We start from the raw sequence: 10940 nt of genomic DNA, 5'->3' as shown, positions 1-10940 counted from the left end.
TAGAAACTGGATTTGACGTTAACAGTTTGTCTGACATGGGCATTTCACAGTGCTTTTTTATGTAAAATTAATTGCATTATGTAAAATCAGTAGTTATCTTACGCAAATGCATTGTTTAATCATTATTGAGTAACTTCTTGTAAAGCAATATTTCAATACAATTTTTCTCTCTGTCTTCATTTTTATCACAGTATTGTGTGCCTTTTTATGTCCCTTCCTTAAGTGCAATGAATTTGGACAGAAAGTGTGCAACAAAATTAAGACTGTTCTGATGAAACTAGATTTTGGAATAGTGGAATATATCAACCAGAAGAAAAAAGAGAGATCTGGTGAGTAATTAAGTATAGTCCCAAGTAATGTATTTCTGTATGCAGAGAAAAATTTATTCACCTTGCAGACAGATTGGTTTGTCCTGTGAAGCCAATTGTAAAGGTATTTCTTGCTTTGAACCTGGCTACCGTTCTTAGCTTTATAAGGAGCGATAACGTATGTCAGACATCTGGGTGTGGTAAAAAAACCCAAACTATTTCATGGAAGGAAACAAGGCAAGACTGATGGTTCTCTTCATACTTGAGTAGGTGTACTGCTTGTAGATTTTCAGAAAAAACTACTCGCTGTGCAGTATGCAACGCTTATCTCTGTTTAGATAAGGCAGACTTATCCAGGAGAGCGACTCACTCAAGAACATAAAATGAGTACATAACAGAATTTTCCGTAAGAGATTGAACTCTGTTCCAGTATCTAAATCCGCCTTGTTTTTCACTCCCAACAGCAACAATAATTCATTTTCCTCCCCAAATACTCAATAAGCATTTAAGAATTGCAGTAGGATAGTTGCTACAAATTAATCAAAGTTTTTAGTTAGGGGAGAAATCAGTTGAAAACAAAATCTCACCTGTCTCACCTGAATTCTTTACAACATTGGAAACTTCTAGATTTTAAGTAATAAAGCTATTTCAAGAAAAATACTTACATGAACAATGTTATTTTTAGTTTACTTTTTGTGTGTGCTAGTTTTGGTAATTAAACCTTTGTAGTGTAGTCACATGACTTAAAGGTAGCCTACCCTTTTCAGTTAGCGTTACATCAGTAGATTTCATATCTGCTTTAAAACATGCATTTCTTGTAACTGTTCATCATACAGTGTGCTGTTCCTAGACACAATGAGAGGAACCATCTGCCTTTTCCCTTTCTCTTACATACAATACAGTAGTCGTTGGAAATAAGGAATAATGCACTGAAAATTTTCTTTCATGTGCTATTCCACCTTGTACTACTTCTAAGTGAAACTGGCAGAGAGATCAGACTATTGTTTCATAAATTTCATAAGCCAGCACTGGGAAAATGGTTGAGGTTAGATTCATTCTTTCCTGCCTCTCACCCTCCAGTTTAATTTACCCCAGACAAGTTCCCTACCTTGCTTCACCACTTGGGTTCACCACATGGGTTCACAAACCCTCGTACTGGCACGAGAGAGGAAATAACAAGTTGCAAAAATAGGCAACCAAGAATAATATGACTGTGTTTTTTCAGCTTATTTTGGTTTAAAATATTCATGAGACTATTCTCAGACAGGGAAGGGAGGGGAGAGGAGGGGAGGGCGAAATTGGTGTCTCCGTTCCTCTGTTAGGAGCAGCATTCTACCAGGCTTCAGAGGATGCTTTGTATGCATATTTGCATATAAATGATGCGAATGCAGGGGAACTGGGTGCAAAGAAGAAGTAAGGTTTTGTGAATTAAGATTACGCACAATTATCCAGAAAATTGCATGTTCTGATGTAAAAGTGATGTTGCTGGGATAACTACACTGCCTGTTTCAACAGTATGTTACGACTGTGCATTGTACCAGCAGTATAGTTTAAAAGATAGATCTGTATTGCCAGGGAACATTATATTATGGTGAGCAACAGAGACTTCAAGTAAATAAATGTGTTGGAAAGTATTTCAGAGCAACAATCTCTATCCTGCTTTGGCTGCTGCACGATATATTTTGATAAATATCTACCTCTCAGTCAGCCTTTTTTTCCCTCACCTTAGTAGCATATAACGTAAGTGATGCACTGTGTGGCAGCAGGAGAATAATTTACTGTACTACGCAAGCTGTGTGACAGGGAATGCACACGTCTTTTGTCATGAGTAGGATAAAAAATATTTTTTTTTCTTTCAGAAACAGCAAAAACAAAACCCACAGACGATGACAGTGAATTAGACATATCAGCCCTGTGTCCAAAGGTGACTTTTTTTCAGTCAAACCTATCTTTCTTTCAAAATCCATATAGATAATGGAAGAGTATCTAGACTACTGTCTCTGTTTTCTGTGGAAGACTTTAACCTGCCCAGGAGGCTGTGTTCCTGAACTAAGCAGTATGCTTTAAAAGTGATTCATAGTCTCCATCTTTAGGCTTATGCTAATTAACTTACTGCATTTGTGGCTTCCGGCCTTCAAGGTAATGGCTTCTTTGGCCTACTAAACTAAGAATGTGTTTATTTTATATTGGCTGTGGAATGATTAAACTAGATTTAATAGCAAAGGTTGCTATTTTTATTTGCAACAGTGAAACTGCAGTTAATTTTTATCAAATTAAAATATAAAAGGGAAACGTTTGTAGAAAACCTATGTAATTTGTCAGATACTTGTGTAATCACTTGTCTGATTATTTTTAGTGATAGTGTAAATCAGTAGATTATCTACAAATATCTTTCTAGATATGTATGAGAACACTAATATCTCCTTTCTCTCTTAATATTCTAAATAACTGTATAGCAAAGGATTTTCCATTATAATCAGAACACTGGTTGATATAAAAAACATCAGTTTTCTAGGAATTCTTATGCAGTATTTGATCAGTAGTATATAGAGCCTGACTTTGACAGTGATCGCTTTGAAGGTGTTTTTGTATTCTGAAAACAAACAATCTTATATCCCATGGGATAAAAATTTGTAGCTGACATAATTGAATATTGTTGGATAAATTCATAAACGATAATGACTTTATTTAACTAATTTTTTACTGTCTTATAGATAACGGGGGGGGGTTGATCCAAGTTTATGCATTTCTTTACATTTATATGTATTTTGTATTTGCAGGCTCATTCTGCTTTCATTACAGTAGGATATTACTTTCAGAATGAATAATTGGACTTTTCTATGCATCTTTAGTAGAATACAGCTTTCAGTTATTACAAAGAGGGATGCTTCAATTCTAAGTATTATATACTATTATTTTCATGTTTCTACAGTTAAAGCTTAAAGAGGCGATGATTTATATTGCTATGACATGCAAGAGGCTTCTTGTTCAGTATCTAAGCATTGGCTTCCTGTAGTGTGAATTTTTTGAGTATAAGAATACCATGTATGGGACTCTTTCATGTTTAGGTTAGTCCTGCAGTTGTTGCCAAAGAGCTGTCAGTGTCTGACACAGATGTATCAGAACTATCTTGGACTGATAATGGGACCTTTAACTTATCCGAGGGGTATTCTCCACAGACAGACACATCTGATGGTATGTAATGGCTTCATCTATTTCATCGATGAACCGCGGTCATGTAAGTTACGTGAAAATGATTAGAGAATTTGAGGAAAAAAGTTTTTTGGGTTGGGTTTTTTCCCCCAACAATGAATTCAAAATTAATTCCAGTGTTTGACATAATTTTGGATACATCTTGTGTAAGAGTTGTCCTCATCTTAAAAATAATAAAGTACATCAGTAAGTATCTAAATAAATGTGGTGGGTAAAACCGACACATTGAATAAGTGCCAGATTTAGCTCTCTCTTCCGCCAAACCTTTTAAGCAAGTAAACCTTTTAAGTTAGTACCAATGCTTTTGTGGAGCTATACAAATAAAAGCTGAGGAAGAAAAAGTGAATACTTTGAATTGCTAAGCAGCTAATTAAAGAAAGTATTACTAGGTTTTGGTTACTAGAATGCTGATGAAGACAGCCAGCAATGAGCCTAAATGAGATGTGAAGACTAAGACTAGGAAGAGATTCTCAAGCACTTGTCTTGATCTTGACCAGATCTCTAAGTTCTTATTTCTTACAGACCAAGCTTTCAGTTAGCACTTTGCCTGAATAAAGATGAAGGACAACAGTAGTTTGGTGTAATCTTATCTGTGGATTTGTTGCTCTGCTCGTCTTGCGTTTCTCGTTTTCTAGGAAAAGTTCACTGTAAATGGCAAGTAGGATGATATTACTTAACGACATTATACAGGCCAAGTTAATAATTTAAATTCTTCTGTTAATATTTCAAGTTGTAAATAGACAGCATTGTACGGTCACAGACTCGTAAGTTGGAATGAGCCATTATCGTTCATCTCATCTAACTTCCTATTCAGAGGAGGTTCAACTTGATCGAGTTGCTCAGGGCTGTGACCAGTTGAATTTTGAGCATCTCCAATGGTAGAGATTCAGCAACCTCCCTGGACAGCCATTTTCAACATTTGATCACCCTCATGATGAAGTTTTTTCTTATAGTGAGTTAAAATTTCCCATGTTACAGCTTGTGTCGATTTACTGTCATCCTTCCACTGTGCACCTTTAAGAAGAGTCAGGCCCCATCTTCTCTATACCTTCCCATTAGTTAGTTAAAGACAACTATGCGATCCCCCATTTGCCGCCTTCTCTTAAGGCCGAACAAAGCCCATTCTCTCAACATCTCCTCATATGTCGTGTTCTCCAGCCCCCTAATAATCATGCTGATCCTCCAGGGGACTCATGCTAGTCTTTCATTGTCTGTCTTGTACTGGAGAGGTCAAAACTGGACAAAGTACTCCAAATGCACGCTCTCCAGTGCTGAATAGAGGAGGAAAATCCCTTCCGTTGACTTTCTGACTTCATTTTTGCTAGTATAGCTCAGTATGTGGTTGGCCTTCCTTGCTGCAAGGGTATACCACTGACTTGCGTCCACAGGTCTCTTTCTTGAAAGCTGCTTTCTGTCTTGTTGCCCCCAACCTGTACTGCTGCACAGGTTATTCCACGCCAGATGCAGGACTTCACATTTGCTTTTGTTGAATTTCATTATGTTCCTTTTCAGCCTGTTCATTTCTCCAGCCTGTTGAGGTCCCTCTGAGGGTGCCCTGCCCTCCAGAATATCAAATGCACCTGCCCCACAGCAGTTCCTTTCTGCCCATGAACTTGCTGAGAGTACGCTCCATCCTGTCATCCAAGTCATTAATAAAATTAAACATTGAACAGTGTTGGCTTCAGTACCTTTGAGAGACACCACTAATAACTGGCCTCCAGTTGGACCTTGTATCACTGATCACAGCCCTTTGAGCCTGGCAGTCCAGCCAATTTTCCACCCACCTTACAGTTCACTTACCCAGTTTGCTTACCAATTTGGCTGTAAGGATGACGTGGGAAACTGCATTAAAGGCCTTGCTAAGTGAAAAATAAACAACATCCACTCTTCTTCCCCCACGGAGCATTTCAGCAAACGGGACATACACACAAGTGCAAGACCAGATGGGATGCACCCATGGACTGGCTCATCTCCTCTCAAAGCTCTGTGCATTTGAGCCACCACTCTGCATGCAGCACCACCCTTCCTCCTCACCTTCCCAGCCTGTTTTTCCTAAAGAAAACGGAGAAAATGACGCATCAGACATTTTTAGGATTAATTTCCTTAGCCCTTATGAATGCTCCTATTGCTTGTTTTCATAGAAAGTAAGTTCAAAGTGATTATTTTTTACCTTCTCATTCAAATACTAGATCAAAATACTCCCTTATGCTCATCTAGGTCTCTTCCACAGGCCATGTACTGTGGTCAGTATATTTTATGCATTTATAGTAACAAATATCATGCCATTAACGCAGCCATTACAATCTAATCTTTTATTTGTTTACATTCTGCTTTTTATCCTCTTGAAAATGTGAAACTATCCTAGTCATCTGTAGAGTTTCCATTTTCTGTTTCCTATTTAATACAAGCATTGGCCAAGAAAAGTTATAAATTAAGTCTTCATATTGGTTTTATATCTTTATTTAAACATGTAAACATTCTTTTTTTATTCTGCAAGTGTTTTAAAAGCTTGTAATATATTCACACACACTTACATATTTGTAACTTGTATATATTGTGAAGAAAAATGTTTAAAGACCTGTTGTGACATTACAATTTTAGGACTTTATGTGGCTCGTGTATTTAGAACTGGCTGTGCTGAAGATTTGCATGGCTTGTTTCATATGGAGCTAGATACCATTTAAAAAGGATATTATCCTCAAATAACTTTCTGAGTTAAGTTGCTACTAGGTGACTTGTGGTAGTAGGTTTACGACCTCAGAACCATTTTATTTTAGAGGCAACACAAAGTTCCTCTGCATTAAGACTACGGAAGACTGCTAGACTATGGATTAGTAAATGTATTTAAAGGAAAACTTACTAATTGCATTTTTACACTTGGCTGCTTTTTTGGGGAAGCCTTTTGTGTTTGCTGACACTGTTTCCTTCTGTTTGTCCTGTAATAGATTTTGACCGACCTAGCGATCATGAAGAAGCTTTCGCTAGAGATCTTTCAGAATTTCCTTCTTTAGAAAATGGTGCCGGCACAAATGATGACGATGACTCAAGCATCGGTATGCCCATCCAGCAAAAACAAAAAAAAGAACAAACATATTTCAAGGTGGATCATGCTTCCAGACAGAGTAAAGAGAGACCATCCACTGCAGGGCTCTCCTTGCCTTTGACCAGTGACCAAACCTTTAATTTAATGAGTGGAATTGCTGGGGATGTCATCGCAGCTGCGGTGTCTGCTGCCATCAAAGACCAGTTGCAGTCGGCACAGCAAGCTCCCTCACATGCGGTGCCCAGTTTGAGCGAGGAAACAGACACAGAGGAAGCTGATGATTTTGAACTGCTTGACCAGTCTGAGCTTGAGCAGATTGAGAAAGAATTGGGACTTTCACAAGGCCAAGAAGCAGAATCCCAGGAAAAGAAAAAATCATCAGGCTTCCTTTCAAATCTGCTTGGAAGTCATTAACCTGGAAATCGCAGCTGGTAACGTAGAAGAAATTAAACATAAAACACACACAAAAAATCAAATGCAAAAAAAAAGGAAAATTCTGAGCTGTAAGCTTTAACTATCCCTTTAGATGTGTTGTAATTATTTCCCTTACGCAGAGTGAATTAACTGGATAAATATCAGCTGATACTGATAGTTTAATGTTTCTGGTAGTTATACCTCAATGTAATAGCATGGAAATGAATTATCTATCCACTGTTTGGTTGCAGATTAGTGTTGGAGGTCAGTTGTTCAAAAGAATTGCGGGAGAGGGTTTTTTTAACTTTTTGCCAACCATGTATTTTGGGCTCCTAAGCCAAATTTTCAACATCAGCAGTTTATTTACTCTCGGTTGCCAACCGTGTAATACAATCAATGATTCACACAGCGAGGGTAAGTTATTGGAGGATTGCAATGAGATTAACTAAATCTCACCTCCTTCAATCATACCGAAAAGTATGAATCCCTGCAGTTAGCATTCTGTGTAGTGCATCTACTATATATGAAACACATTAACCAGCACAACTCTAGTTTAAATATGTGTACACCGCTATCAAAGAACTTGATTTCATACTTAAAACCTTTGAGTTATTTTGGATATGGTGATGCATTTCCAAGTTTTTTGCTGTTTTAGGTTTGTAGAGTTGTAAAGTGGCATGCTATTTGACTGACCACCTGCTGTGTTCCTTGATAGAGTCTGGTCCTTGGCAGTATTGCCCATGTAAAGTCAGCCAACACACTTTTATATTTAAGAGTTAATATCATGTAAACCAAACAACCTTTTTGGGAGCAGATGAGGGTAGTTATTGTTTGGAATAGAGGTTAGAGGTTAAAAAAAAAAAGAAGAAAAAAAAGGTTTTTTAGGTGCCGCTTCCTTAATTCAAGATTCTGTGGGGTTTCGGGGTTTTTTTCCCTGGGACAGCTGCCATCACTTGCAACAAAAGTTGTGTTGCAAGCTGAATATTTTAAGATACTTAAAAGTATTCGGTGAGGTCATTTGCTGTAGAAGACACTCAGAATCATCTTCTCGGCATGTAATTTAAAACAAATGAAAAAGGACTTGTTTAAATTATTTGCCAGTTTAAATTCCACACATGCTGAGTGAGTAGCATGGGATTTTAAGCAGGTAACTTGTTTAACTTTTTCTAGAGCTTTTTTGTTCACCTGTGACAAAATTGAATTGTAATACCAAGCAATAGTAATAAAAAAAATAGGAAGAAGTAAAGCTAGTTTTTTTAACGTGATGTAAACCGTTAGCAAAGTTGAGGGACCATGTCAGCTGCTACTACTACTACTCAAGTGATTTTCCATTTGCTGGCATTTGAAGAGGTGAATGCTGTCATCTAGGACCCTCAGAAAGTACAGCAACAGATCATAAAAATCTTCCACTAACATATATATGTAGGTAAACCTGTGTTTAAAGTTAACTGCATTTTAATTTTGGTGAAAAAACGGGCAGATGGCCAAAAAGAGTGTAGCGAAAGGAAAAGATGCTGAGAATTTTTGACACTAGCTTTATCGTTGCTTGTGCTTTTGTGTCAGTAATGCATATTGACCGTGTTTGCTGTCCTTTACCAGTAAAAAAAGTGAGCCTGTGCCTTCATTATCAAATCCATTACAAAGTAAGTGGATGCTGGATATAGATCCCACAAGATGCAGCTTTTGAAATTACAAAATCTTAACATTAAAAGCGAGTTTCTGGAAATTATTGAAAAACCGTGGCCACATCACTTCCACAGCATTGGTTGCTAAGTTTCCTTTTTAGCTTCCCCCAGCCTGTCCTTCCCATTTGGGAAAAAAAAAAGGCAAACCAAAAATAAAAGAAGCTTTTGCTGGCAAATCAGTAAGTTTAAAGGCCATTTAAATTTCTCAGATGAGTTAAAAGCCTCGTTTCCTTGCTGCATGTTTAGGACAATCCATACAGTAGAAGAGTACAACTTCCAAGCTGCTGATGAAACTTTGTAGGACACCCAAACAACTGTGTGCTTCCTTGTACAGGAGTAGTGGTGCCAGGAGGGGAAGCGGGCTACAGGACAGGGAGAGGCAGGAGGGAGTCGTCCTTCACAGGCTTTTCTGGAGCGGATTGAGGGGACAGACTAGCTGGCTGTCAGTGGTGGCACTGTAACAGCATGCACTTTATTGTTGTTTTATGAAGAATACTTGTAGTTATAAAAGTACGTAATGCAGGGGCGCTCTTCTAGAATTACAGGTTAGATCAAGAAGGAAAAGCAGTTGGAGGAGTTTCTCGGACTTTTTGTAAATGATCCATTTTCTGGTTTCAAGATAGAAAAATAGATTGATTTTTCTCCAGTATGAGTCTCAATTTTTTTTTTTCCAGAAAGAAAAACAAAGCAAAACTTGAACAAGCAAATCGTTAACGTTTAGGGGCGTAATTGCTTACTTGAATGTCTTCAGAATTTTATTTTTCTGTTCTTGTGGTAGTTGATTACATTCAAGCCCCTAAATACTATGTAATAGGAAGGAGGTAATCTGTAACATTTACTATTCCTCCTCAGGTAGTGGAAAGATGCTTAGTTTTCTGTAGGAAGTTACCTCTTCCTTCCCAAACAACCGCACGTACGAAACACTTTGCTTGGACACGATACATTCCACTGCCAGCGGTTTGACAGCAAAACACAAAGAAAATGTTTCTGTCCTTTGTGAGATCCCTTCCACACTGCCTTCAGCTGGAAATCGCTCAAGAAACCTTCATTCTGCTGTATTCTAACAGCAGCCACAAAACAGCAGTTACTTAAAAATTCCCATCACAATGGTCCACGGTGTCTTTCCTACTGAGCACTGGTCGTCACCTTCCCATCTTCCAAAACCGAATACACGGGCAGGAAGAAAGGCAAGCGAGTATGAGGTAGCACGTAGCATTGAAACATGCATTTGTTCTGTGGAAAGCCTGCTTGCGTGCAATTTCTAGTCAAAAGGCAGTACAGTCAGCGCAGAGGGCATACGTAAGAGTGTGGACGCGTGAGCAAGGGCCCATGGGGTAACACTGGGCATGCAGTTCTGCCTGCATTATCTGGTGTGCTCCTACCTGGTAGTAAATCGGGGATGCGTGTGTTTTTGCAGTAGCGTGGTCACAGTGCTCGCCCTCCCTCGCCTTGCAGTGGCTTCTTCACGCATCCCTACCGGAAGAAAAGGACGCGTGTCAGAACAGGATCTGTTCATCCCTTCGTACTCACAGAATTTCCCCTTGCGTTAGTAGTACATCTGAGCGACAGACGGAGCGGTCGTCACTTCATCAGTGGCCTTAGGTGTGTCAAATCCCATGTAAAAGCACCTGTCTTCAGCACGCGGGGCTCTTCGTGTGCGTGTACTACACACCTACGTACCATTCTTCAGTTCGTTTGTGAAAAAGTGTCTGTGCAGAGGAGGGGGGATAATCTTAACCCAAAGTAATAGGGTCTGAAGAAATACTCATTTTACTTGTCTTTCGTTAGTTCTGCACTTTTTCCAGACTGTTCAAGCCTTCCGAACAAATTCCCTGTAGTCTGCATGTCTGTGCTCGGCACACGCGCGGCCTCACAGTCTGTAACACCGCCCATCCGGGTAACCAGAAACTGGAAAATTACAAAATGTCTTTATTTAAAATATTTTGCAGCACTTTACCTAGCCTGATTACTATTTTGTAAACATGGAATTATTATATTGATTGTTTGTAAAATCACTTAATAAATATGTGTTAGTTTTTATCTTTCATCGTGTCTAATTGTGTGTTTGTTCCCAAAACCGGAAGAAAACCCCACCACGCCAAAACCAAACCCCTGCCGCGGGGCCTCGGCCGCGCCCCCGTTTATTCCCGCTCTCGGCCCGGGTGGGCTCGCACCCGCTACAACGTTGGGCCCGACAACGCCGAGTCTCCTTCCGGGAGCAGGGCCGGCGCCGCCCGCTCTGAAGGAGGGGTGGTTTTCAGGTGGACGGGGGGGGGG

At 39.1% G+C, this 10940-nt stretch overlaps 1 protein-coding gene across 1 annotated transcript in view; it reads left to right on the top strand.

Moving 5' to 3' along the window:
• The window catches only part of FAM134B (family with sequence similarity 134, member B), a 24303-nt gene extending 13593 nt beyond the window's left edge, over positions 1 to 10710 (top strand). The window contains exons 4-7 of the mRNA XM_009324994.1: positions 192 to 329; positions 2168 to 2232; positions 3377 to 3503; positions 6467 to 10710. Coding sequence (XP_009323269.1) covers positions 192 to 329; positions 2168 to 2232; positions 3377 to 3503; positions 6467 to 6978 — 842 coding nt within the window. The 3' untranslated portion in view covers positions 6979 to 10710. The remainder of the gene's footprint in view (positions 1 to 191; positions 330 to 2167; positions 2233 to 3376; positions 3504 to 6466) is intronic.
• Positions 10711 to 10940: the final 230 nt, after the last annotated feature.

This window comes from Pygoscelis adeliae, unplaced genomic scaffold (genome assembly GCF_000699105.1).
Source record: "Pygoscelis adeliae isolate BGI_AS28 unplaced genomic scaffold, ASM69910v1 Scaffold86, whole genome shotgun sequence".
In the NCBI taxonomy this organism is placed as follows: Eukaryota; Metazoa; Chordata; class Aves; order Sphenisciformes; family Spheniscidae; genus Pygoscelis; species Pygoscelis adeliae.
This window is presented reverse-complemented; position numbering and strand designations above follow the sequence as displayed.